General features: G+C 52.6%; 1 protein-coding gene across 4 annotated transcripts in view; it reads left to right on the plus strand.

Moving 5' to 3' along the window:
* Window positions 1-27,928, plus strand: part of PALD1 (phosphatase domain containing paladin 1) — a 133,386-nt gene that overhangs the window by 58,567 nt on the left and 46,891 nt on the right. For 2 of the 4 annotated variants that reach the window (XM_038743934.1, XM_038743936.1), the window contains exons 2-15: window positions 5,095-5,309; window positions 5,715-5,817; window positions 6,668-6,847; window positions 7,157-7,321; window positions 8,268-8,428; window positions 8,909-8,984; window positions 11,557-11,708; window positions 12,333-12,435; window positions 12,609-12,713; window positions 17,247-17,342; window positions 19,055-19,189; window positions 24,932-25,048; window positions 25,175-25,354; window positions 26,048-26,245. In XM_038743934.1, coding sequence (XP_038599862.1) covers window positions 5,119-5,309; window positions 5,715-5,817; window positions 6,668-6,847; window positions 7,157-7,321; window positions 8,268-8,428; window positions 8,909-8,984; window positions 11,557-11,708; window positions 12,333-12,435; window positions 12,609-12,713; window positions 17,247-17,342; window positions 19,055-19,189; window positions 24,932-25,048; window positions 25,175-25,354; window positions 26,048-26,245 — 1,962 coding nt within the window. In that variant the 5' untranslated portion in view covers window positions 5,095-5,118. Of the gene's footprint in view, window positions 1-5,094; window positions 5,310-5,714; window positions 5,818-6,667; window positions 6,848-7,156; window positions 7,322-8,267; window positions 8,429-8,908; window positions 8,985-11,556; window positions 11,709-12,332; window positions 12,436-12,608; window positions 12,714-17,246; window positions 17,343-19,054; window positions 19,190-24,931; window positions 25,049-25,174; window positions 25,355-26,047; window positions 26,246-27,928 lie in introns of those variants that run through there. The other 2 variants (XM_038743935.1, XM_038743937.1) reach the window with 2 other exon arrangements.

A 27,928-nucleotide genomic window follows, 5' to 3' on the forward strand; every position in this document is an offset into this window, starting at 1 on the left:
TCTCCTCTTCCCAGCCTGTCTCTCCTCCCTCTCCGTCTACTCCGCAGGCCCCGCCTTGCTCCACAGTGATGGGAATTTCCAGAGAGGCAAAGACTTGCCTGGTTCAGCCATCAGAGAAACTACATATAAGCTGCAGTGTGGGGAACTTAGGTTGGTCATCAGAAAGCTTTCCTGTTAGGGAGGGATGTTGGGTCTGGGAATGGGTGTGGAAGCCCTCCTTCTAGAGGTTTTAAAAGACAGGAGAGGCCCACTGGTCATCCTGTCAGCATGCAGGGGGATGGACTGATTGACCTCTCGATCTCCTCTAGCTCTGTGATCTTTGGGGCTGAGACATGATTAGAATCCAGGCCCTGGCTGTCCCCAGCCCAGGCTAGGTCTGTTGCTGAGGTGCTGCTGGGTGGGAGATGTGGGCTTTTGGGAGATTTCCTGCCGATCTTGGCCGGGAGGAAGATGGGGCCAGGGCAGGGGCTGCGAGGGGGAATGAGGTACTTCCTGGTTTGAGGGAGAGATTGATGTGTTTATTACCCAGCTGCCAGGCAGGGCAGCCACAGGGGTCCCCAGGCTTCCCCCATCTCCTATCTCCCCCACCTCCCTGTCCACAGCTGCAAATATCTGTCTCATCTGGATTCCCGCAAGACAGCTGGCCACCAGCTGTGGGAAGCGGTGAGGTCAGCCAGTTGGGGACCGTCGTCACTGACAAGTTTTATTCAGGGCTTGGGAGGGAGGCCCCGGGGGATGAGCCGCTTCAAGCTTCCATGAGGCCTCAAGTTGGACGGATGGAGGGAGGGTGCCCCTGGGGACACGCGACGAGAGCGTCCGGGGACCTGGGGATCTGCACAGCTGTGTCTTTGGTCAACCTCTCTTCCCGTGGCGGGAGTCCCCGGAGAGCTGGCCCATCCTTGCCAGTGGCAGTTCCCGCCTCAGGCTGATTGTAAGGTTGTTCCCCCAACCCTCGCCCTCCATCCCCCTCACAGACCCAGGGTCGGATGGCATCGCCATCGGGAATACCCTCCATCCAGCATTAACCTCAATCCGGCTCTGGGAGGGGAGCCACAGCCGGGCGGTGTGGGGCACCCCAGGTTTTACTCCCGGTGTGGCCCAGCTGGGCCGTGTGATCCGAGGGCAGCCACTCGACCTCTCCCTGTGCCCCCTTTCCTGTTTGTACAGAGGAGGCTAATCTCTCGCTCCACTCCACCTGAGGAGGAGGGTTAGATCTAAATAAGAAAGCGGGAGTCTGGGTAGTGTTCCGAGCTGCAGGAAGGTAGGCCCCTTGAACAGGATGAGCGCTTTCGTTCACACGGCCGTCACCGGGACGGCTGGGAGTCGTCAAGGGGGCCGGTGCTTGAGGCTGACTGGAGAGAGCTGTCTCCAAAGCCCAGAGGGATGGATGATGCTGGCCTTGGGGATCCGGGTGGGGGAAGGGATCTGGGAGCAGTGTTCCCTGGAGGGTTCCAGGAGTGTGGGGCCGCTGCACTGGGGAGCCCCCACCCAGGCTGGAGAAAAGTTGCTGCTTCCAGGAGATCTGGGCTGTGGGTCTAGTGGTTGCCCATCCAGCTCCACGTCAATCAATCAATCAATCAGTGTTTTTTATTGAGCGCGTACTGTGGCAGAGCACTGTACCTGAGAAGCAGCATGGCTTAGTGGATAAGCGTGGCCTTGGAGTCAGATGGAGCTGGGTTCTAATCCTGACTCTGCCACATGTCTGGTGGGTGACATTGGGCAACGCACTTAACGTAGAGAAGCAGCGGGGCTCGGTGGAAAGAGCCCGGGCTTGGGAGTCAGAGGTCATGGGTTCAAATCCCGGCTCCGCCGCTTGTCAGCTGTGTGACTTTGGGCAAGTCACTTCACTTCTCTGGGCCTCAGTTCCCTCATCTGTAAAATGGGGATTAAGATTGTGAGCCCCACATGGGACAACCTGATCGCCATGTATCCACCCCAGTGCTTAGGACAGTGCTTTGCACATAGTAAGTGCTTAACAAATACCAAAATTATTATTCAGTGTTTAGAATGGTGCTTTGCACATAGTAAGCGCTTAATAAATGCCATTATTATTACTATTATTGTTGTCTGATCCTTAGTTACCTCATCTGTAAAAAAAAAAAAAATGGGGATTGAGTGCGAGCCCAATGTGGGACAGGGACTGTGTATAACCTGATTAACTTGTATCTACCTCAGTGCTTAGAACAGTGTCTGGCACTTAATAAGTGCTTAACAAGTGCCATAATTATTATTACTACTAAGTGTTAGGGAGAGTACAGTACAACAGGGTTGGTGGACACGTTCCCTGTACGTCAAACAGAAACTTTTCACTTTGACTCTTAAGTCACTCAGTCAGCTGTCTCCCCTCTGCTTATCCTTGCTCCTCGCCCAGTGCAACCCAGCTCGGACACTTGGCTCTTCTAACCCTAATCTGCTTACTGAGCCGCGCTGTCCCCTCTCTCTCCATTGTTCAGCTTGCTTCCACCCTTTCTCTTGCACGAAACTCCCTCCCTTTCACAGCCAACAGGTCACAGGTCTGTCCATGTTCAAAAACCTACTTAGTACCCTGTCTCCGGGAAGCCGTCCCTAACTAATCTGTCCTCACCCTGTTTTCCTTGCCTACTCTGTCATCTAAGTACTTGGGTCCACTTGACCATCCCCTTCCCACAGCACTTATGGAGCGATTGATCCTTCGATTGTATTTATTGAGTACATACTGTGTGCAGACCACTGTAATAATCAATCAATCAATCATATTTGTTGAGCGCTTACTGTGTGCAGAGCACTGTACTAAGCGCTTGGAAAGTACAAGTTGGCAACATATAGAGACGGTCCCTACCCAACAGTGGGCTCACAGTCTAGAATAGGGAGGCAGAGAACAAAACCAAACATATTAACAAAGTAAAATAAATAGAATAGATATCATCATCATCAATCGTATTTATTGAGTGCTTACTGTGTGCAGAGCACTGTACTAAGCGCTTGGGAAGTACAAATTGGCAACATATAGAGACAGTCCCTACCCAACAGTGGGCTCACAGTCTAAAAGGGGGAGACAGAGAACAAAACCAAACATAGTAACAAAATAAAATAAATAGAATAGATATGTACAAGTTAAATAAATAGAGTAATAAATATGTACAAACATATATGCATATGTACAGGTGCTGTGGGGAAGGGAAGGAGGTAAGATGGGGGGATGGAGAGGGGGACGAGGGGGAGAGGAAGGAAGGGGCTCAGTCTGGGAAGGCCTCCTGGAGGAGATGAGCTCTCAGATATGTACAAGTAAAATAAAATAAATAAATAAATAGAGTAATAAATATGTACAATCATATATACATATATGCAGGTCTATTCAAAGGATGAATACCTCATTTAATTTTCATCATAAAAATCAGGCCCAATTCTAGAAGTCCTTTAAGTTTCTTTAAAGATAAGCTTTAAAAAAAACAAGGTAACATATAGCAATAGTGACTTTGTATATTGTGCATATAGTGTTAATCCCTTATCTGTGAATAGTGATGGGAAAAAGCATAGTACAATGCAATTTTAAAGAAGAGGAATGCTTTAAGAATCTTAGGAAACTGCATGTAGAAGCCTTATCAATATCAAAATAGATGTGTCTTGTGAAAACATGGTAAAATAAATTCCCCAAATGAGAATGAGTTGATTCTCATCACAATAAGCACTTGAGAGTGCAGTGTAAGAGTTGGTAGACAGTTTTTGTGCCCACAATGAACTTATAGTTTAGAAGGACAGTTCATATGTCCAATAAGCCTTTATGGACATATCCTTATACTTGGTTCCTTTTTATTCATGTAATTTATTTTAATGCCTTATCCCGTTAGATTTTAAGTAGTGTGGCCTAGTGGATAAAGCCTGGGCGTCAGGGGACCTGTGTTCTAAACCAGGCTGACACTTGTCTGCTATGTGATCCAGGGCAAGCCACTGAACTTTTTTGGGCCTCAGGTTTCCCATCTGTAAAATGGGGATTAAGACTGATTACTTTATGTCTACTTCAGTGCTTAATGCAGTACCCGGCACTCAGTAAGCACTAACATATAGCGTGGCTCAGTGGAAAGAGCCCGGGCTTTGGAGTTAGAGGTCATGGGTTCAAATCCCACCTCTGCCACTTGTCAGCTGTGTGACTTTGGGCAAGTCACTTAACTTCTCTGGGCCTCAGTGACCTCATCTGTAAAATGGGGATTAAGACTGTGAGCCCCCCGTGGGACAACCTGATCACCTTGTAACCTCCCCAGTGCTTAGAACAGTGCTTTGAACCTAGTAAACACTTAATAAATGCCATCATTATTAAATAGTTACCACAAAAAAAGCCTCTTGTGGGAAGGGATACCAACTCTATTGCATTGTACTATCCGCATCAAACAGAAACTTCTCTCCGTTAGCTTTAAAGCACTCAACCACCCTGCCCCTCCTACCTCACCTCTCTGATTTCCCGCTGCAACCCAGCCTGCACACTTTGCTCCTCTAATGTTAACTTTCTCACTGCCCCTAGGTCTCATCTCTCGCACTGCCGATCTCTCACCTATGTCCTTCCTCTAGCCTGGAACACCCTCCCTTCTCAAATCTGAGCGGCAATTACTCTCCCCTGCTTCAAAGCCGTATCAAAGGCACGTCTCTAAGAAGTCTTCCCTGACTAAGCCCTCCTTTTCTCTTCTCCCCTCCCACTCTCTTCTGTGTCACCCTGACTTGCTCCCTTTATTCATCCCCCCCATCCCAGCCCCTCAGCACTTACATGTACATATCTGTAATTTATTTATTTATACTAATGTCTGTCTCCCCCTCTAGCCTCAAAGTTCGTTGTGAGCAGGGAATGTGTCTGTTACATTGTACTCTCCCAAGCACTTAGTACAGTGTTCTGCACACAGTAAGTGCTCAAATATGATGGACTACTCTCCCAAGTGCTCAATAGTGTGCTCTGGACACAGTAAGTGCTCAATAAATATCATTGCTTGCTTTGGGCCACAGGACCGAGTTGGTCAGTGCCCTCTCTGGCTCTCAGCGGCCTCTGAACACTGGGGACTGGACTCAAAGAGAACGTAGAGGTCAGGAGACCTCCTGGTTAACTGCTATCCTTGTCCCCCACCGGCTCAGATCACCCGGTGAAGCCGCCTGCAGATGATGGGTACCACTGCCAGCACCGCCCAGCAGACAGTCTCGGCCGCAGCCCCCCAGTTCGAGAACCTGCCCGGCAACGGGACCATGGACGACCGCCACTCCGTCAGCCTCCACTCCTTCCAGACCATCGGCCTGCACAACAGCAAAGCCAAGTCCATCATCACCAACAAGGTGGCCCCCGTCGTCATCACGTGAGTGACTGTGGCCAGGGGTGGGCCCCACCCTCCCACCATCTTCTGGCCGATTGACCTTGAGTCCGTTTGGGGAGCAAAATAGCAAGGTGGGAGACTCTTGGAGCCCAGGATCAAGGGAATGGCCAGAATGCCGGCCAGAAGAGGGGACCATGGATAACGTAAAACAGGAAAAAGGAAATAGGTCTAATTAGTTGGTTCATTGTGGAGGTTGTTTTGTGAATGATTTCGAGGGCCTGACCTGGTTTAGCAACTTAAGACCCAGTTATGTGGGGGAAACTGAGGTAACCCACAAACTTAGATGTCATTTCCAGAGCAGCCCAGTTTATTAACAGCACTGGTTGCCCCCCAAGCAGCCCAGTCCCTAGCTGTCTTCCTGAAGGAGTTTGGCCTTTGCTGGTTCAGGTACAACTGCAGAGAGGAGTTCCAGATCCACGATGACCTGCTCAAGGCCAATTACACAGTGGGGCGCATCTCGGAGAACAGCCTGGAGCACTACCTGGTCCAGGTAAAACCCCCAGACTCGTCTTCCCCCGAGGGATCCATGCCACGGAACCCCCGATCAATGAATATGGGGAATCTCACTGCTCTGAGAAGTCTCTCAGGAAGCAAAGGTTTTCATCAATTTGAGATGGTGTAGGGACAGCCCATCCCAGAGGCAGGGGGAAGAGCCTTGTTGATCTCCCAGCCAGGCGAGGCAGTGGGGAGCGGAGTAGCTTTTGAGTGACTGAAGAGGGAAGGGAAGGAGGGATGCAGTCTGATCTCTTCCCCTGAGGGTGAGAACTCAGTTGTTTGAGGATGACACTAGTCCTCGAATCCCAGGAATTACCACCGCCGTCACCCCACCTTCTTGCCTTCCTCGGGGGAATCTCTTCGGGAGACACAGCTACCTCTTCTCCTTAGGATGGGCTGTTCCTGAGCTGACCGAGTTCCGGATGACTTTACCTCTGAGGTGGCTTTGGTGAAGAGGCTCGGGGGAGGGAGGGCCACTGAGCTTTACTGGGGGGAAAGTCCTGGGGAATGTGTTTTGTTTTGTTGTCTGTCTTCCCCTTCTAGACTGTGAGCCTGTTGTTGGGTAGGGGTTGTCTCTATCTATTGCTGAATTGTACTTTCCAAGCGCTTAGTACAGTGCTCTGCACACAGTAAGTGCGCAATAAATACGATTGAATGAATGAAATAAGGCAGCTGCTCTGGGTTGCTTCCCCACCTCTGCCCCTGGGACAGACAGACAGACACACATGCACACACTCTCTGTCTCTCTCTCTCTCTGTCTCTCTCGCTCCTCCCTGCCCCCCGCACCTCTTGAGTTCCACGTTCAGTTCCCTGACCTTCTCCTCTTCTCTGCTCTCCTGTCCCAGGGTAGGTACTTCATAGTCCGGGACGTGCACAGCAAGCTAGACGTGCTGAACACCACCGGCTGCTGCGGTGCCCCCAACTTCCGCCAGGCCAAGGGCGGGTTTGCGGTGTTTGGGATGGGGCAGCCGAGCCTTGGGGGCTTCCAACGTGTCCTACAGAAGCTCCAGAGCGATGGCTATAAGGTAGGCTGGGTTGCCTCGCTGGGCCCAGCCTGGGGCAGGCAGCAGGGCAGGCGCCAGGGGCTGGGGGAAGCAGAGAGATCGGAGGGCAGCGTAAGTGGTGGCAGGATGGTACTTCTCCAAGCTCCCCCTGGGAGCCACCAGGCTTCCACAGTGCAAGGGGCAGGAGAGTGGGGGCCTTTTGGTGAACTGGGGGCTTCAGAGGCCCAGCGTTATCTGGACGGGGTCGTCAGGTGGGATCCACTGCATCTCGTTGTCATCGCTGGCGGGCCGGGGGCAGAGGTCAGGCCCCCTCTCCTTCGCTCCCTGCAGGAGTGCATCTTCTTCTGCGTCCGCGAGGAGCCCGTCCTGTTCCTGGCCTCGGAGGGTGACTTCGTACCCCACACCCCCCGGGACAAGGAGAGCCTGTCTGAGAACCTGCACGGCTCCGGTCGGTCCACCCAGGTGGAGAGCTTGGAGCTGGCCATCCGGAAAGAGGTGACGGTGTGGTGGGGCCGGCTGGGGCTCAGTTTGACCAGGGTCGGGCCTGGGCCCCAGTGCTTTCTGAGGAACGAGAGGAGGAGCAAAAAGGTCAGCTTAGGGCCAGTTCAGGAATGGGCTTCTCCCCGCTCTTCCAAGCCAGGGCCGCCAACTGGGACCCCCAGGGGAGGCCCAAGCCGTCTTTTCCTTATGGTGTAGCCCAGCCTTGCAGAGAAGGTCTCCCGTTCTTCATCCTTTGTTCCAGGGGCTCTTTGAAAGGCCAGTCCTTGGAGTTGGGTCCTGGGGATAGGAATGGACAACAGACTGGAAATGCAGAGTCGGTCATCTGTTGGACAATCTTCCCTCCCTCCTTCCTTTCTCCGTGTCTTTTCTCTTTCCTCCCTTTAATTAGTGGTATTTACTGTGCACTTACTGTTTACAGTGCCCTGTATTAAATCATCATCATCAATCGTATTTATTGAGCGCTTACTGTGTGCAGAGCACTGTACTAAGCGCTTGGTTAGGAGATTAACCAATTATTAAATGGTTGGGAGAGTTGGTGGGTATGATTCCTGCGCACATGGAGCTCTTCCCCAGCAATCCCCTGCTCCCAGTGGTCTCTTTCCCCTTAACTGGCCTCAGTGGGAGCCCTGGGACTAGCGGTGCCATCTGAATACCAGGAGTCGGGTGACTATGGACACTGGGCATTCCACCTTTCATAGTTGGGTGGGGAGAGTCCATGGAACGATTGCTCCTAAAAGAAATGTTGGACCTTTGTTCCGCCACTATTGTCGCCACTTGGACTCCCCCACGCCAAAGCCCGCATCACATGAGGAAGAGGAGATACTCCTGTAGCTTACAGTATCATTAGAGCTTTTTCCGTCTCCTTTTGGGGCTCTGGCCCTCGCCGGTGGCCCCAGGCCCGGCTGTTTCAGCGGCCCGGCTGTCGTTCTCCCATGCGCAGATCCGCGACTTTGCCCAGTTAAGCGAGAACACGTACTACGTGTACCACGACATCGAGACCTTCCGGGAAGAGCCACACACCGTGCGCGTCCAGAGTGAGGATGACGTCCGGGTGACCGAGGAGGTGTACAAGCGACCTGTCTTTCTGCTGCCCTCTTACAGGTACTGGGCGGCCACGGCTGGCTGGGGCCCCGGAAGGAGCAGGGACCCTTGGGTTCTGATTCCTCGGGTGACTTTGGGCCATTTCCTCTTCCAAACTGAGCCTCCATTTCTGCCTCTGCAAAAAGCAGAGAGTTCTTGGCCCCTGGCTTACCTCCGTGAGGTGTGTCAGCGGGTCCAGGAGGCCCTGGGCTGGAGCAGGGTGCGCTGTCAGGGAGGATGGACTGGAGACGTGTGACTTTTAGACTGTGAGCCCACTCTTTTAGACTGTGAGCCCACTGTTGGGTAGGGACTGTCTCTATGTGTTGCCAATTTGTACTTCCCAAGCGCTTAGTACAGTGCTCTGCACATAGTAAGCGCTCAATAAATACGATTGATTGATTGATTGATTGACTCCAGCAGGCCCGTGGCCGGTTCTCTGGGCTCTCCCTGGGGAATGTCCACCCAGGCCCTCCCGTTGGCGGGCTTATTTGTCTCTGCCAGGTATCGCCGCTTGCCTCTACCAGTGGATGGGGCGCCTCCGGAAGCCCAGTTTGATGCCTTTGTCGCTTTTCTCAGGGTAAGCCCATAGCCGGGACAGTCAGCCCGTCAATCCAATCAGTAGTATACTTGAGCACGGACTCTGTGCCGGGCATTGTACTGAGCCCTTGGGTGAGTGATCTACAATCTAGCGGGAGAGAAAGACGCCAAGATAAATTCCAAGGCGGGGGGGGGGGGGGGGGGGGGGGATGGATGGTGTGGAGAGATCTGGACATCATAATCACGGTATTTGTTAATAATGATTATAGTATTTAAGCGCTTGCTATGTGCCAGGCACTGCACTAAGTACTGGTGGAAGTGTGGGTGGTGTGAAGGGAAGTAGAGAAGCAGCACGGCTCAGTGGAAAGAGCAAGGGCTTGGGAGTCAGAGGTCATGGGTTCTAATCCCGACTCCGTCACTTATCGGCTGTGTGACTTTGGGCAAGGCACTTAACTTCTCTGTGCCTCAGTTTCCTCATCTGTAAAATGGGAATTAAGACTGTGAGCCCCCCATGGGACAACCTGATCACCTTGGATCCCCCCTAGTGCTTAGAACAGTGCTTTGCATATAGTAAGCGCTTAACAAATACCATTATTATTATTATTATTATTGTTGAGAAGCAGCGTGGCTCAGTGGAAAGAGCCCGGGCTTTGGAGTCAGAGGTCATGGGTTCGAATCCCGGCTCCGCCACATGTCTGCTGTGTGACCTTGGGCACATCACTTAACTTCTCTGAGCCTCAGTTACCTCATCTGTAAAATGGGGATTAAGACTGTGAGCCCCCCGTGGGACAACCTGATCACCTTGTATTTCCCCAGCGCTTAGGACAGTGCTTTGCACATAGTAAGCGCTTAACAAATGCTATTATTATTATTATTATTATTATTATTATTATTATTATTATTATTATTATTAAAGTACCCAAGTGGTTAGGTGACAGACCAAGCTGGGCCTGGGGACCACAGAGATGGGGAAAGACTGGGGAAAGTCTGGGCAGGGGGTCTCTATTCTGTCACAGTGTTTCTCCCGGGAAAGGCCAGTGTGACTGAAACATCCACCTTTGCCTAGGCTTCCCAAACCTGCCTATCTGCCCTTGCCTTGTCCGCTAAATTGGCAAACGCACTGCACATTTTCAAACCTTCCTCCATCGAATCATCATCGTTATCACTGAATGAGCTGCCCTGTGTGTAGAGGGTAGCGTGACTCAGTGGAAAGAGCACGGGCTTTGGAGTCAGAGGTCATGGGTTCAAATCCCAGCTCCGCCAATTGTCAGCTGTGTGACTTTGGGCAAGTCACTTCACTTCTCCGTGCCTCAGTTCCCTCATCTGTAAAATGGGGATTAAGACTGTGAGCCCTCCACGGGACAACCTGATCACCTTGTAACCTCCCCAGCGCTTAGAACAGTGCTTTGCACATAGTAAGCACTTAATAAATGCCATTATTATTATTATTATTATAGATCTCTCTGCTGGATGACTGGGAATGTACAGCAGTGGTCAAAGACTCCTCTGTCTTGGAGAAGCGCTTGGTCTCAGGGAAAGACAAATTGGTGCTTGTAGCCAAGCGTGCAGAGGCACGAGTGAGCAGAATGAAAACAAAAAATGGTATTTGAGTGTCTACTATGTGCAGAGCCCTGTACTAAGCTCTTGTGAGAATACAGCAGAGTTAGAAGACATGTTCCTTGCCCACAACGTGTTTATAGTCTAGAGAGACAAAAACAAGCAGTCGAATGCTAAATGAACAGGTCTACCTGCAGGTGCTAAGATGACTGAAGGGTGGGGTGGGGTCATGTGTCCCGGGGAGGTTGGGTTAGTCAGGGGTTAACTTGGAGGGCTTTGTCAGTGGGATTGAGAGGTGTGGTTGGAGAAGGGAAAGATGACGTTCCATTCAGGAAGAGAGATTTGTGCAACAGCCAGAGATGAGGGAATGGTGAGCAAAATACGTCAGAAAGTGAAGAGTGCGAGCTCGGATGTGGTGGGAGAAAGGAGCAGAGAAGTAAGAGGGGGGCAGTTGCTGGAGAACCTTGAAGCTGATGGACAAGAGTTTCTGCTCTCCCTCTCTTCCATCCCCCGTGTTCCCCGGCCAGTGGCAAAAGATTCTCAATTCCAGAAACTCAGTTTGAGAGTAAATGTCAGAATGAGGCAGGCAGGCTCCAAAGAGCCGTCGGTTGGAAAGACTTGACTCTCATCCTTGCCGGAGACCCGCCGTCAGGCTGGGTGGTCTCCCCAGCCCACCGACGTCACGTGGAGCCAATATCTGGGTGCCGATCCCCTCCATTGCCCTCTGGAGTCAGCACCGCTTGGTGGAGATGTCTGAGGCGGGTTGCCCCGACTCACAGCCCGGGCACCCATTGAGCAGTCCTACCAACCCCAGGCTCCACTGATTGCCACATGGCCTGCTCCTGCCGCATCCCCCGGAGGAGGGGGTATGGGCACCACCCCGGAAACGGAAGAGCGGGACTCCCGGACGTAGCTCCCAGCTCCATGCCCTGGGGTGCTCAGTGGGTGGGCAGACGGATGGACAGATAGGTGGATTCCAGGGCTCCGCGGGCATCCACCCCCATGGCCTACCCTGACATTGGCACCTTCAGCTCACCGTGCCTTGTCCTCCCCAGGAGAGCCCCAGCCTGCTGCTGCTCCAGACACCCAGTGCTCCGCCCCCGGCCCTGCTCTTCAGCTGTCAGACCGGAGTGGGCAGGACCAACCTGGGCATGGTCATGGGCACCCTGGTGCTGTACCACCGCCAAGGGGCATCCAAGTGGGCAGAGTGAGTGAGTGGGATCCCTGGCTGTATGGGGGAGACTGGGGAGAAGCGGGTTCACAGAGTTGGGGGGGGGGCAGCTCTCCAGCCAGCCCCGATGACCAGTGTGCTGGGACGCTGGGCCTGGGCCAGTGGAAAGAGTTTGGGAGCTCATACTGCTGTTGCGGGCAGGGCCTGCCAACAACTGCCCAGTTCAGTCTCCTGCTCCAGCCTGGAGGGAATCCTTCTGGGCTTCAGTTTTCCCAGTTGGATCTCATCCTCTCTGACCAGGGTGAGTGAGAACATGTGCCTGCTGGGTCTGAGGGGCCTGGAGAGGCAGAGAGGAGGTGAGGGAAGGCAGGCAACACCCTTAATATCTCCTCCTCCTCCTCCTCTTTCCTCATCCTCTTTCCTCCTCTTCTTTCCTTCTCCTCCTCTTTCCTTCTCCATTTTCCTCCTTCTCTTTCCTTCTCCTGCTTCTCCTCCTCTTCTTCTCTTTTCTTCTCCCCCCTTTCCTTTTTCTTTTCATCTTTGCTTCTTGTCCTTCCTCCTCCTCCCCTTCTTGTCTTTTCTCGTCCTTTTTCCTACTTCTCTTTTCCCCTTCTTCCCCTCCCCCCTCATCCCCTCCCCCCCGCAACCCTTGCACTCCAGCAGGGTCTCCTCCCCACCAGCCCCCACGTTGCCCCGGGAGCACCTCAGGCTGGTCCAGAACTTCATCTCCATGGTGCCCAAGGGGAGTCGGATCGTGGAGGAGGTAAGCAGAAATGAGGGAGCTGCTTAGCTATCCGTGGGGTTCTCCCCCTCCTCTCCCTCCACTTGCTGCTTGTGGGGTCAGGGGAAGGAAGGGAAGGTGAGCCTCTCGAACAACCTGGGACCTCTTTGTGGGGTGGTGGGGCGGGGCCCCTCTCCCACCCCCTTCTGCCTCAGGTGGACAGCGCCATCGCCTTCTGCTCCGAATTGCACCACGTGAAGGAAGCCATGCTGGAAAATAAGAAGCAGCTGGAGGGGGCTGAGCAACAGGACCAGGCGCAGGTGAGGGGAAGCATCCCGCTGGGGCATCGGGCTGCCTGAGCCAGGGGGTGCTGGGTAGACCGTGACTGGGAAACTCCAGGCTGGAGTTTGGGGAAGCCTGGGTCCCAGCCTTGGCTGAGCTCCCATCTTGCTGAGGGATGCCTTTCCCCCAGAGTGCTGGTGAGCCATTTCCTCTGGTCGACTCTCTTCTGTTTTAAACTGGCTGATGCTTTCCCGTTGTTCCGATGAGGCTCAGAGAGGGAAAGGGGCTTGCTGTAGGTGGCCCAGCGGGTCCGGTAGAGAGTGAGGCTTGCTCCCCAACTATGGCCTCCGTCCTCTTCTCGTCTCAAGGGGATCGAGGGCCCCCGAGAGATGGCTGGGTCCATGGCTCAGCAGGCTGATTGATGACATTTTTGGGGCAGTCTGGGCAGTGCCCTCAGCCTCTCTATCTCAGTCCTCAGCCTGTCTTGGAGGGAACATCACTTCGTCTTTTTCAGGAGCCATGGAAAGGATTCCCAGAAGTCCAGTGGGCTCTGGCCAGTATCTCCCGAGGCTCTGGACAGCACAGTCCCTCTGGGTTCTGGACAGCATCTCTTTGGGCTCTCCATTCAGAGTCCTTCCGGGCTCTGGACAGTGTCCCTCCAGGCTCTGGACAGCATCCCTCTGGGCTCTGGACAACATCCATCCTGGCTCTCTGTTCAGCGTCCTTCTGGGCTCTGTTCAGCATCCCTCTGGGTTCTCCGCTGTGTCCTTCCAGGCTCTGGGCAGCATCCATCGTGGCTGTCTTTTAGGCTTCCCTCTGGGCTGTGTTCAGTGTCCCCCTGAACTCTGAGCAGTGCCCCTCCAGGCTTCGGACAACTTCTCTCCGGGCTCTGGGCAACATCCCTCTGGGTGGTGTTCCTCTGGGCTCTGAGTGGCATCCTGGAGCCCTCTGGTCAGTTCTACAGGTGGTTTCCAAGATCCCCAGCAGGAGAGTTCTCTGGTCGGCTCGTTATGGGCAGGAAACACGTCTGCCGATTCTGCTGTGTTGTACTCTCCAGTGCTCTTAGTACAGTGCTCTGCACACAGTAAATACCATTGATCGATTAGGCCAGCACCAGGGATTCCGTGTTCCGATTGTAGGAAGGAGACGGGGCAGAACTTCTCAAGGGGAGCAAGAAGGACCAGGGGGACAAGATGGCAGGAGCCAGGGGCAGATAGCTGGCCAGGGCTAACAGGATAGAGGGACCCGAATGTGACGTACTCTCAGACCCTTTTGGAAGTGCTCAGTTCTGATCAGAAGCCTGAGCTGGTTGAAGCCAGGGTTCGCCCAGCCCAGACAGCTCTGGGGGCTGAAACAATTGGTTCTTCCATGTTTGGAACCCTCTGTCGGAGGGGCGGAGTTGTAGGGGTGGTGGTCGCCCCTGTGGAGCGGGCACCACCGTGCTTGTGAGGTTCACCGTAATACCAGAGGCCAGCTGGATCATCTCCTCCTGCTCCCTCCGTCTTTAGACTGAGAGAACTAGTAGATCTATATGAAGCACCCTTCCCCCGCCCCCCTCCCCTCCAAGCCGCACTTCCCCCGGCCTCCGCTCCATATCGTATTCCTAAGAGAATCCGATGCAAACGGTGCCAAGGGGAGAGAGAGGGCCCGGGCCGCTTCCCTGACTTCCAGCTCAGCCGTGCATCCGGCTGACGCCATGCAGGGCTCTGGACAACAGGTGCTGTGGCCGAGAGCAGGACCAGAGAGAGGTGGGAGGGAGGTGGAGGCAAGGATGGAGGAAGGGGAGGAGGTGGCAGAGCGGCAAGGATGTTGACTTTTCCCCACCAGGCCCCCGGCCTCCAGACATAAACAGGATGGGGCTGGGCGTGGGCCCAGGTGTGAGTGAGTGCACCCGTCCGGCTGGCCCCCGGATCGGGGCAGCCCCAAGGACCCTGGGTTAATTCTGGGAGGGTGGGCGAGGCACGTCTGTCCACTGGTCAGCCGGGGTGTGGATGGAGCCGGCGATCTGTCTGTCCACGCATCGGGCCGTAATGTGTCAAGGCAAGGCGCTTGCTGTCAGGGAAAGGTCTGGGGAAGAGGGAATTTTTATGCTGTGTGTGCATGTGTGTGCACGCCCATCGAAGGTATTTATGCTGTGTGTGCATGAGTGTGTGTGTCCACACAAGTGCTTAATAAATACGATTGAGTGTGTCGAGTGTACGTGTGTATCGAGGGTGTTTATGCTGTGTGCATGAGCGTCTGTGTCCGCACATGGTAAGCGCTCAATAAATACGACTGAGTGCGTATCAAGGGTGTTTATGATCTGTATGCACATGTGAGAGTGTGTGTGTGTGTGGTGATTCTCCTCTCTCCAGGCAAGGGATCTGGTTGTCCCTCCCATCTTCCCGCCTTTTCCAATACCACACCCTCCATTTGCATAGTATAGTGCTAAACATTTAGGCCACTGCTTTATACACAGTAAGCGCTCCACAAATACCATGGATTGTTCGATCCTAGCCTCTCCAGTTTGGATTTCGCAGCATTTTCCTCTCCCCGGTCTTGGCCGGAACCACGTGGAACAACTGCGGACGGGAGGGCAGGGAGAGGGTGGAGAGTTGGCCGGGGTGGGAGAGTGGCGGACAAAATGGAGAGGGGATTGGGGGCAGTTCATGGAGGGGTTTGGGGAGATATCAGAGGAGGCAGAGAAGGGATGGGAAAGGAGGGGAGAGGGAGAGAGCTTAGGCATTCCCTATTTTTGGTTGGGTGCCAGGAGAGGGCCTCAGGCCCCTACATCCTTGGCAGTTTCTGTTGAAATGCTCAAATTCCTTGCAGCCTAATTTCTTCTGGGCCCCAGATTCTCTGCTTTCATTCCCTTTCCTGTCCTGAGACTCTGGAAGGTTGAGCCCCTCCTGTTTCCCCTCCTTTCAGCACCTCCTTGAGCTGCCTGGGCGATCTGCTGAAAGCCCTGTCCTTCTAACCTTGGGCCTTACGTCAGGCAGGCCCAAAGCCTGGATCTCCTGCTGCTGTCTCCGAGGAGCGACAGCCCATCCTGTCTCAGGGCGGAAGCTTGGTCTCCTGCCCTGGGAGATGGAGGAGGAGGATGGGGAGAGCAGAGCCCATAATTCCCCAGGAGCACCAGGAACACTTTTTGCTTAGCCAGGGATGAGACCTGGCTACTTTCCAACCTGGCCTAACTCACCCGTATAACCCCGAGGGCTGTGCTTATTATTATTATTATCATTATTATTAATAGTAATAATAATGATGGCATTTGTTAAGCGCTTACTATATGCAAAGCACTGTTCTAAGCGCTGGGGGGGATACAAGGTGATCAGGTTGTCCCACGTGGGGCTCACAGTCTTCATTCCCATTTGACAGATGAGGGAACTGAGGCACAGTGAAGTGACTTGCCCAAGGTCACACAGCTGACAAGTGGCGGAGGCGGGATTAGAACCCATGACCTCTGACTTCCCAAGCCCGTGCTCTTTCCACTGAGCCACGCTGGTTCTCTGTAATAGTAATACTATTACTATACTCCGTAATAGTAATGCTATTACTATACTCCGTAATAGTAATGCTATTACTATACTCCGTAATAGTAATACTATTACTATACTCCGTAATAGTAATACTATTACTATACTCCGTAATAGTAATACTATTACTATGCTCTGTAATAGTAATACTATTACTATACTCTGTAATAGCAATACTAATAGTATGTGTAAAGTGCTTATTATGTGCCAAGCATTGTTCTGAGCACTAATCAGGTTGGACACAGTCCCTGTCCCACATAGGGCTCAGACTTTTAATTCCCATTTTACAGGTGAGGTAATTGAGGCCCAGAGAAGTAACTTGCCCAAGGTCACACAGCAGACAAGTGGCGAAGCTGGGATTAGAACCCAGGTCCTTCCGACTCCCAGTCCCGTGCTCTAATTGGAGCAGTGTCGGGGGCGTGGGGCAGCTGGGGGCCCAGATTCCTCGGTACTGCTGCCCTTACCTATAGGGGCTTCCTATAGGGGCTTCATCAAGATAGCAGTGTGCTATGGATTCTGGGCCTGGTTTTTATGCCATATTGGAAATATCCAGCAGTGACAAAGACCCGTTTTTATCATGGACTTGATATCGGCGTGCTACTTTTGGTCACGGATGGATCCTGTGTGCGACCATTCTTAGTTTATGTCGCGTCAGGATCAGGGAGAATATTCACTTTAGTTGCAGAGGGCAGTTGAAAGTTAGTCTTTAGCAAGCCCTTTTCGACTGAAGGATTGGGAAGTGCTGGAGAGTTTCTGGTGTATTGTCTGAAATAGTTTGGGTTTTATCCTCAGCCAGTCAATCAGTCATATTTACTGATGCTTACTGTGTGTAGAGCACTGTACTAAGCGCTTAGGAGAGTACAGTACAACAATATAACAGGCACATTTCCTGCAACAAGCTTACAGTCTAGGGGGGGATTGGACTAAAGTCCGAAGATTGGACTACTTCTGTCAGTGCTGGGGGTGGGGGCAGAGGCCCCCAGGTACCATTTAGCACCAGGGGTGGGAACGGAGGAAGTTGTTTTAATCATTCATTGGTGCTCTTTCTCCTTGCAGGGAAAGAGCGGCAGGGAGCTTATCCTGCAGAAGACCCTGAAGAGTCTGGAACGCTATTTCTACCTGATCGCGTTCAATTATTACCTCCACGAACAGGTCCGAGGCCCCGCTTTCCCCTGTGGGTAGTCTGTTGGCCTCGGGGGAGGAGCTGTGGCACTACCGAAGTCCATTTGCCTCGCCCCCTCCCCACTCCCAGCCCCTCCTCACCTCACCTCCTCACAGCCCCTGGAGGGTGGGAGATGGCTCGTAGTCCCCAGAGCCCTTGGATCCTTCTCTTGATTCCGGTCTTTTCAGGACTCTCCTCTTTGTGGCCCAGATGACCCATGTCACTCCAGTGGTCTGTGGCTTCCTTGGGAAAGGAGCAGAGGAGGCCGTGGATCTGGAGATGGTCCATGGCCTGGCAGAAATAGGAAACATAATAGTCTCTCAACAAGCGGTCCTTCTGTTTGTAGTGCTATTTGTTAAGCACTTACCATGTGCCAGGCGTTGTTCTAAGTGCTGGGTTAGATACAAGCTAATCAGGTCGGACACAGTACAGTCCATGTCCCACATGAGGCTCACAGTCTTAATACCCATGGAACAGATGAGGTAACTAAGGCCCAGAGAAGTTGTGACTTGCCCAAGTCACCCAGCAGACAAGTGGCAGAAGCGGGATTAGAGCCCAGGTCTTTCTGACTCCCTCCAGGCGGCAGGATATCCTGGGGGCACAGGAAGGCTCAGGCTGCCAGGGAGCTGCATTTCAGACCATTAGGCTCCCCAGCTCCTGCGGCGACCCTGAGCAGAGCTAGGGGCTGGTGTTGGGGGAGGCGGGAGGAGCCAAGGAGGGTGGGATGGGGTGGGGTTTAGTTGGGCTGGAGGCTCTCTCCCTCTGTCCCCTCTCGTCTTCTCTCACAGAGTTCGGCTGCTGGGGACACCACTGTATGTAGGTATTGACCCCATAGAGTAGCCATTCACTGAGAGCCAGTTGAAGGAGCTATGTGAGTTGAAGGGCTGTGTGACTTTGGGCAAGTCACTTCACTTCTCTGGGCCTCAGTTACCTCATCTGTAAAATGGGGATGAAGACTGTGAGCCCCACGTGGGACAACCTTGTATCCTCCCCAGTGCTTAGAATCAATCAATCAATCGTATTTATTGAGACTGTGAGTGAGCCCACTGTTGGGTAGGGACTGTCTCTATGTGTTGCCAATTTGTACTTCCCAAGCGCTTAGTACAGTGCTCTGCACATAGTAAGCACTCAATAAATACGATTGATGATGATGATGATGATGATGATTGAGCACTTACTGTGTGCAGAGCACTGTACTAAGTGCTTGGGAAGTACAAGTTAGAACAGTGCTTTCCACATAGTAAGCGCTTAACAAATGCCATTATTATTATTATTATTTGTAGGGGGACCCAAGGGTACTATAGAAAAACAGCGCTATTCAGGGGTGGGCGTTCTGCCAAGTGTGGCTGTACCCTGAATTTCTATAGTGCTCTGGTAATTCCAAAGTCCTTTCGCATCTGTTTATTCTTCTTTTATTCGAATGGGGAAAGTAGGGGCAGGTGGGGGAATTGAGGCCTGAGAGGTTAAGCGACTTACTCCAGGTCACACAGTGAGTCAGTGGCAGGGCTGGGATCGGAACCCAGGCTTCCTTCCCGTCTCCTGCCCCCTGACTGCATCCCAAAGGCCGTCATGAAAACCGCTCTGTGTGGGATTGTGAGGCAGTAGGGAGCACGGCCGAATAGGCAGGTGAGCGGACAGTGCCGCCAAGGCCCCTTCCGACCCCTTGCTGAACGCCCTGTTTCTCTCTCTCCGTGGCCGTCAGTACCCGCTGGCTTTTGCCCTCAATTTCAGCAGATGGATGTGCGGGCACCCAGAGCTGTACCGACTGCAGACGAACATGATCCCGGTGGAGCTGGCGGGTACCGCAGAGCTGATCGCCAAGGGGACACGTGTCCTGGTAAGCATCTGCTGGGAATTCCTCCCTGCCTCATACTTCCCAGAGATCAGGAAGCAGGAGGGTGGAGCTTCCTCCTACCTGCTGGAGATTGGGGATGGGGAGTTCATAGCTGCCTCCTACCAGCTAGGAGATCGGGGAGTGGGAAGGTGGAGTTGCATTCTACCTGCTGGAGATCAGGGATGGGGAGGGCAGGGCTTCCCGGAGACAGGCACAATCCCACCAGGTCTCCCAGGCTCCCTGGCCCCCTGACAGCTCGCACCCAGACCCTTGGGATCCCAGAAACTTCCTCCATCCTTCCCCTCCCTGTGGATGGGGCAGCTGCTCATTATGGGCAGGGAATGCGTCTGCTAATTCACTCGTTCGTTCGATTATATTTCATTCATTCATTCATTCAATCGTACTTATTGAGCGCTTACTGTGTGCAGAGCACTGTACTAAGCACTTGGGAAGTACAAGTTGGGAAGTACAAGTTTGAGCGCTTATTGTGTGCAGAACACTGTACTAAGCACTTGGAAAGTGCAATGCAGCTATAGAGAGAGACAGTCCCTGCCCACAGTGGGCTTCTGTTGTATTCTACCGACTGTGCAGTACAGTGCTCTGCACATCATCATCATCATCAATCGTATTTATTGAGCTCTTACTGTGTGCAGAGCACTGTACTAAGCGCTTGGGAAGTACAAGTTGGCAACATATAGAGGCAGTCCCTACCCAACAGTGGGTTCACAGTCTAAAAGGGGGAGACAGAGAACAAAACCAAACATACTAACAAAATAAAATAAATGGAATAGATATGTACAAGTAAAATAAAATAAATAAATAGAGTAATAAATATGTACAAGCATATATACATATATACAGGTGCTGTGGGGAAGGGAAGGAGGTAAGATGGGGGAATGGAGAGGGGGACGAGGGGGAGAGGAAGGAAGGGGCTCAGTCTGGGAAGGCCTTCTGGAGGAGGTGAGCTCTCAGTAGGGCCTTGAAGGGAGGAAGAGAGCTAGCTTGGTGGAGGGGCAGAGGGAGGGCATTCCAGGCCCCGGGGGATGACGTGGGCCGGGGGTCGATGGCGGGACAGGCGAGAACGAGGCACGGTGAGGAGATTAGCGGCAGAGGAGCGGAGGGTGTGGGCTGGGCTGGAGAAGGAGAGAAGGGAGGTGAGGTAGGAGGGGGCGAGGCGATGGACAGCCTTGAAGCTCAGGGTGAGGAGTTTCTGCCTGATGCGCAGATTGATTGGTAGCCACTGGAGATTTTTGAGGAGGGGAGTAACATGCCCAGAGCGTTTCTGGACAAAGATAATCCGGGCAGCAGCATGAAGTATGGATTGAAGTGGGGAGAGACACGAGGATGGGAGATCAGAGAGAAGGCTGATGCAGTGGTCCAGATGGAATAGGATGAGAGCTTGAATGAGCAGGGTAGCGGTATGGATGGAGAGGAAAGGGCGGATCTTGGCAATGTTGCGGAGCTGAAACCGGCAGGTTTTGGTGACGGCTTGGATGTGAGGGGTGAATGAGAGAGTGGAGTCGAGGATGACGCCAAGGTTGCGGGCTTGTGAGACGGGAAGGATGGTAGTGCCGTCAACAGAGGTGGGAAAGTCAGGGAGAGGGCAGGGTTTGGGAGGGAAGACAAGGAGTTCAGTCTTGGACTGCACATAATAAGCGCTCAATAAATACAACTGAGTGAAGATGAGGAAACAGCCCACAGACTGATTTCTTCACAGCCCAGGCTATCTGCCTTCAGAAATGAGTCCTGGGGGCAGGTTGGAGCCTTTGGTCTCTATCAGGGACCTTGTTGTCTTATGTGTAGCCATAGGAAGGGCCCCTTTGCTTTCAGGCTTAATCATATCTCCCTATCGCCACCACCATCCCCACTGCCATCGTCATCACGATCGACCTCAGTCATCATAATATCATCATCGATCATCATTTTGTCTTGGTATCGTATCAGGAGTATGTACCGAGTGCCTCTCGGGGAGTAGAGCCCTGTGCCGAGCGCCTACTGGGGGAAGAGTCGCCGACCGAGTGCTTACCGTATTAACTCGTTGTCGGGGGGGACCACCTCTATATGTTGTCAGCTTGTACTTCCCAAGCGCTTAGTACAGTGCTCTGCACACAGTAAGCGCTCAATAAATATGATTGAATGAATGAATATTAAGTACTTGGAGAAACATTTAGTAGCTAATAGTCTACTAGAAGCATTGTGTGGGCATCGACCCCATATGGTACCCAGAGCTGTGTGTGTTGGGGGGCCCTGTAGAGTAACCCAAGGGTCCTAATGGGGGAAACAATAGATATAAATTTGCTAATCTACTCTAATGAAAAGTGAGAAAACAAAGACCTAGGTGGACTAACAGGCCATCAATAAAGATATAAAATGAGTAATAATAATTATGGTATTTAAGCGCTTACTATGTGCCAAGCACTGTTCTAAGCGCTGGGGTAGATACGAGGTAATCAGGTTGTCCCACTTGGGGATCTCAGTCTTAATCCCCATTTTACGGATGAGGTGACTGAGGCCCAGAGAAGTGAAGTGACTTGCTCGAAGTCACAGAGCTGACAGGTGGTGGAGCTGCAATTAGAACCCATGACCTCTGACTTAAAAATCTCCAGTGGCTACCTATCAAACTGCGCATCAGGCAGAAACTCCTCACCCTGGGCTTCAAGGCTGTCCATCCCCTCGCCCCCTCCTTCCTCCCCTCCCTTCTCTCCTTCTACTGCCCAGCCCGCACCCTCCGCTCCTCCGCCGCTCACCTCCTCACCGTACCTCGTTCTTGCCTGTCCCGCCGTCGACCCCCGGCCCACGTCATCCCCCGGGCCTGGAATGCCCTCCTCCCTCTGCCCCTCCGCCAAGCTAGCTCTCTTCCTCCCTTCAAGGCCCTACTGAGAGCTCACCTCCTCCAGGAGGCCTTCCCAGACTGAGCCCCTTCCTTCCTCTCCCCCTCATCCCCCTCTCCATCCCCCCATCTTACCTCCTTCCCTTCCCACAGCACCTGTATATATGTTTGTACATATTTATTACTCTATTTATTTTACTTGTATATATCTATTCTATTTATTTTATTTTGTTATTATGTTTGGTTTTGTTCTCTGTCTACCCCTTTTAGAATGTGAGCCCACTGTTGGGTAGGGACTGTCTCTATATGTTGCCAACTTGTACTTTGCAAGCGCTTAGTACAGTGCTCTGCACACAGTAAGCGCTCAATAAATACAATTGATTGATTGATTGATTGACTCCCAAGCCCGGGCTCTTTCCACCAAGCCATTCTGCTTCTCTGTACTGACGTAGGGGGTGGCGGGGGGGTGGCATGACTGGGAAGGAGGGGCCATTGATCAGGACCAGAGTCCTTTGTGTTGTGTAGAGGCCACCCCAGGATGCCCCACTGAGTGGTTCTCCCTTCCCACCCCCCATCATTTAGATGGGGAAATGAAAGCCCAAGAAGAGCTAGCCACTTATTAGCTCAAGGTTATACAGTGAGAGCCCAGGTTTAGAACCTCCATCCCTTCCTGAACAGGGCTACTTCTCCTCCGTCTCCCTCTCTCCCCATCTTTCCCCTTCTTTTTTTTTCCTTTGTTTCTCATTTTCTCATCCTCTCTCTCTTTTCTGTCCTGCCCTCACCCTCCCAAAGCAGCCACCCTCAGTGTTTGACGGCCCAGGCATTTCACTCCAACCCCTTTCCCCAGAATCCTTTGGCCGGCTCCACTTGTTTCCCACTGGGCCCAAGATATTGTAACCCCGCGCCTGAATAAGTGGAGCCACAATGAGTAACCTTAATAATAGTAGTAATAATTTTGGTATTTGTTAGGCACTTACTGTGTACCAAGCACTATTCATCATCAATTGTATTTATTGAGCGCTTACTGTGTGCAGAGCACTGTACTAAGCGCTTATTCTAAAAGTAGAGGTAGCCACCAGTCTAGTCACAGTCCCCATCCCACATGGGGCTCACAATCCTAAGGAGGTAGAGCAGGAATTTCATTCCCATTTTACAGATGAGGAAAGTGAGGCACCATGAAGTTGTGACTAGCCCAAGGTCACAAAGTCAGCAAGTGGCAGAGCTGGGATTCGAACCCAGGCCCCCTGACCCCCAGACCTGTGCTCTTTCCACCAGACCACAATGCTTCTCTTAAAAACCCTTCCCAGCACCCTGAGCCCTAGAATCCCTTCAGCCAACTCTGGCACTCCGAGCTGATTTACCCGCTCCTTAGCGCTCGTGTTCAATTTGTTCACTCAACCTCTCTGGCTGTAAATATTGTAAATCTGGCTGTAAAAATTAGAGAAGCAGCGTGTCTCAGTGGAAAGAGCCCGGGCTTGGGAGTCAGAGGTCATGGGTTCTAATCCCGGCTCCGCCACTTCTCGGCTGTGTGACTTTGGGCAAGTTACTTCACTTCTCTGTGCCTCAGTTACCTCATCTGGAAAATGGGGACGAAGACTGTGACCACCCCCCCCCCCCCCCGTGGGACAAGCTGATCACTTTGTATCCCCTCCAGCACTTAGAGCAGTGCTTTGCACATAGTAAGTGCTTAACAAATACCACCATTATTATTATTATTATATTTGGATGTCTGTCTCTTCTGTTAAAGTGTGAGTCCCTAGTGGGCAGAAAAGGTGCCCCTACGTGATTCTGTAGTAGTGATAGTATTTATTAAGTGCTTACTATGTGCAAGGCACTGTAGTAAGTGCTGGGAAAGAATACACAGGAGGGAATTAGCAAGGTCCCTGTTCCTCAGTGGGTGGGCTTAGCACTTAGTATAGTGCACTCACTGCACCAAGTGGGTTCTTAATAAACGCTGCTGTGACTACTACTACTCAATCAATCAATTGCATTTATTGAGCACATACTGTGTGCAGAGCACTGTACTAAGTGCTTGGGAAGTACAAGCTGGCAACATATAGAGACAGTCCCTACCCAACAGTGGGCTCACAGTCTAGAAGGGGGAAACAGAGAACAAAACCAAAGATACTAACAAAATAAAATAAATAGAATAGATAGGTACAAGTAAAATAAATAAATAAATAGGGTAATAAATATGTACAAACATATATACATATGTACAGGTGCTGTGGGGAAGGGAAGGAGGTAAGATGCGGGGAATGGAGAGGGGGATGAGGGGGAGAGGAAGGAAGGGGCTCAGTCTGGGAAGGCCTCCTGGAAGAGATGAGCTCTCAGTAGGGCCTTGAAGGGAGGAAGAGAGCTAGCTTGGCGGATGGGCAGAGGGTGGGCATTCCAGGCCCGGGGGAGGCTTGGCGGGACAGGAAGGCTGAGTAGGTGCGAATGAGGTTGTCGTTAATGTCACTTGGTGATAACAAGGGCCTTTTCCCCGGGGTGGGGGGGCGGGGGAGAGTCAGTCAGGAAGCGGGGACCCGGAAGCGGGGTTGGGGGGCACTGTAAGGAAGGTCACTTAAGTCGGGGGGGGGGGGGTGTGCTTTGCATACAGTAAGTGCTCAATAAATGCAATTGAATGAATATTGTACTACTCACCTCTTCACAAGATCCCAGGGAGGGAAACAGGACTGGTCTGAGGTCAGCTCCCTCTCATCCCCTGCCTCCAGTTCCCCCAGCAAGAGGGCATCAGGGGACTCCATTTCATCCTGCCTTGCCCCTCCGAGCTCCAGCCTGCCTGCTGTTGTCTGCTCCTTCCTCTCCTCTGCCAGTGCTCCCCTCTAGCCCCCTACTTCTCACAGACCCACTCTGCATAAGGAGACAGGGGCTGGCCCCTCCACTCCCCTGGGCCTGCTTTCCTTCTGCAGGTAGCAGATGAGCGTTTTTCCCCCGATGTGCTCAGCACCATCAAGGAGATGGACGTGGCCAACTTCCGCAGGGTCCCCAAGATGCCCATCTATGGCACCGCGCAGCCCAGTTCCAAGGTGAGCCAGCCTCCCCGGTTGCGTCGGTAACCACAGGGTGCCGGGGGAGCCTCTTCGCCTCCACTGGCTAAGGATGTGGGAAGACTGGGGCTGACTTGGGGCCTGCCGTCTCCCCACCCTTCACAGGCCATAGGAAGTGTCCTGAGCTATCTGACTGATGCCAAGAGGAAGTTCACCCACATCCTGTGGGTGAACCTACGGGAAGAGATGGTTTTGGAGGGCAACGAGCAGACCTACACCCTCCGGGAACCCGGACACCTGGACAGGCTGATTCCGGTGCCAGCTACATCGCCTGAGCAGCTGGAGGTCAGCGGCCCCTCTCTGCCTCTCCCCGCCCCCTGGGTCACAAGGGGTCAGCTGAAGCCTGGCACAGTGCTGGGGGGATGGGGCTGCCTCTGTCGGGGGAGAGAGGACAGGATCAGCGGTGAAGGACGTAGGCTGTGTGGGGTCAGGATGGGAATGGACAGATTCCTGAAGGTCCCCAAATCCCACTCCACCAGGATGTGGGGGCACCCACTGGTGCTTGAATGGGCGGTAGCTTACCAGCAAGAGGGTGGGAATCCATTCCCACGGAAAGCTGTGCCGCTGAAAATAGCAACTTCAGTGGAGTTGGGCTAGAATTATGGACAAGTGTTTGGGATGGAGAAGAATTGGGGGATGTTGGATAGCCCGCCCCTCAACCAGGAGCCTGGCTGTCCGGGAGGGAGGCCCACACAGTGCTTCTCCGACTTTCCTGGGGCCACTGGCAGAGACAGAGGCCTGAGCTGGGCAGACTGGGGTTCTGATCCAGTGATAATGCTGCCGGTGTCTGCCATTTTTAAAATGAAATCTGCAGAATGGAAATGCGGGGTGAGGCGGGAGCCTTGGGATAGGGAAGGGAGAAGCGGGTAGGGAGAAACAAGTTGGGTTGGTACTTTGTTACCCAAGGAAGGGGCTGGGGCCTGGGCCCGGGCTGAAGCGGTGGCTGACCATCCCCACTCTTTCTCCACTCGTCCCCAGAAACTGGAGTCACAGCTGCAGGCTGACTTGCTGGCTTCCCAGAAGGGGCTGGAGGTGTCCTTGGAGCCAGAAAAGCCGAAGAAGTTGTTGAAGAGCTGTATGACCATGCAGGATGTCTTCAACCTGCACAAGGGCACCCACAAGGGGCTGCTGTACTACAGGGTCCCCATCCCTGACTTCTGTGCTCCCAGGGAGCAGGTAATAACAGCCATAACGTGACTGCGGCGTTAGTCAAGTGCTTACTACGTGCCAAGCCCTGAGCTAAGCACTGGGGTAGGTGCAATGCAGTCATAGCAGACACAATCCCTGGCCCACATAAAGCTGCCAGTCTACGAAGGAAGGAGGGAGAGCAGGCATTTTATCCCCATTTTACAGAGGACGAAACTGACACCTAGAGAAGTTATAACTTGCTCAAGTTTGCACAGCAGGTAAGTAGTGGAGCCGGCTTTAGAAACATGGTCTGTGCCCCTTCCACTAGGCCAAGCTACCTCTTGGTAAGGGGTTATGGTAATTGTGGTATTTGTTAAGCGCTTACCATATGTCAATCACTGTACTAAGCACTGGGGTAGATATAAGACAATCATGTCTCATATGGGGCTCATATTCAAGTAGGAGGTAGAACAGGTATTAAATCCCCATTTTCAGATGAGGGAACTGAGGCCCCGAGAAGTTGTGATTTACCCAGGGCTACAAGGTAGACAGGTGGTGTAGCTGGGATTAGAACCCAGGTCCTCTGACTCATTCATTCAATCATATTTATTGAGTGCTTACTGGGTGCAGAGCTCTGTACTAAGCACTTAAGAAAGTATAATACAGTGGGTGCGTGCTTTTTCCGCTATACCACGCTGGGTCAAGCATTTCTTTACCACAGGCTGGTTGGCCATTTGTTTGCTTTCATCCTGGACGACAACAGGCCTGCCCATCTGGTATTTTTATTTTGAGCCTCCCAGCTTTCCTCTGCCTCGGCTCCTAAGCAGTGCTCATGTTCACAGGGACCTTGAGGCGAATTTAGGGGCTCCAGAGAAAGGTTGGAGTTGCAGGACGTCCCTAATGACAACTTTAAGGCTCTGTGGATTTATTTTTATTAACAACAACAAAAAAATAATGGTACTTGTTAAGCACTTCCTATGTACCCAGCACTGTTCTAAGTGCTGAGGTTAGATACAAGCTATTCGGGGGGCTCACGCTCCTAATCCCCATTTTACAGATGAAGTAACTGTGGCCCAGAGAAGTTAAGTGACTTGCCCAAGGTCACACAGCAGGCGTATGGCGAAGCTAGAATTAGAACCCAGGTCCTTTTGACTCCTATGCCCATGCCGTATCCACTAAGCCACACTGCTTCTCATTTCCGTAGAAGGTTAGGGGTGATGCCGTTATGTCACCGTGTGACCTGAGTCATGTATAAAGTGTGACATTCACCTGTGACTTCCGGGGTGGAGGACAAGTGGTGCCAGATGGTCTTGATGGGGGCAGGCCGAGCCAGAGGCCAAAGGCGAACGGCACCTTTCTCTAGAGTGGCAGGGATCCCACAGATGTGTCGTGTTTGTGTGTCATATTCATTCATTGTCGTATTTATTGAGCGCTTACTGCGTGCAGAACGCTGTACTAAGCTCTTCAGAAGTACAAGTCGGCAACAGATAGATGGTCCCTACCCAACAACTGGCTCACGGTCTAGAAGGCGCACAAATTGTCATACTGAAGTTGTGTGTGGTGGAGGGTGCGAGTGACCACTTCACGGTAGCAGAGGTCGCCTTTAATCAATCAATCGTATTTATTGAGCGCTTCCTGTGTGCAGAGCACTGTACTAAGCGCTTGGGAAGTACAAGTTGGCAACATATAGAGACAGTCCCTACCCAACAGTGGGCTCACAGTCTAAAAGGG

The sequence above is a fragment of the Tachyglossus aculeatus genome, chromosome 3, assembly GCF_015852505.1.
Source record: "Tachyglossus aculeatus isolate mTacAcu1 chromosome 3, mTacAcu1.pri, whole genome shotgun sequence".
NCBI classification, from domain to species: domain Eukaryota; kingdom Metazoa; phylum Chordata; class Mammalia; order Monotremata; family Tachyglossidae; genus Tachyglossus; species Tachyglossus aculeatus.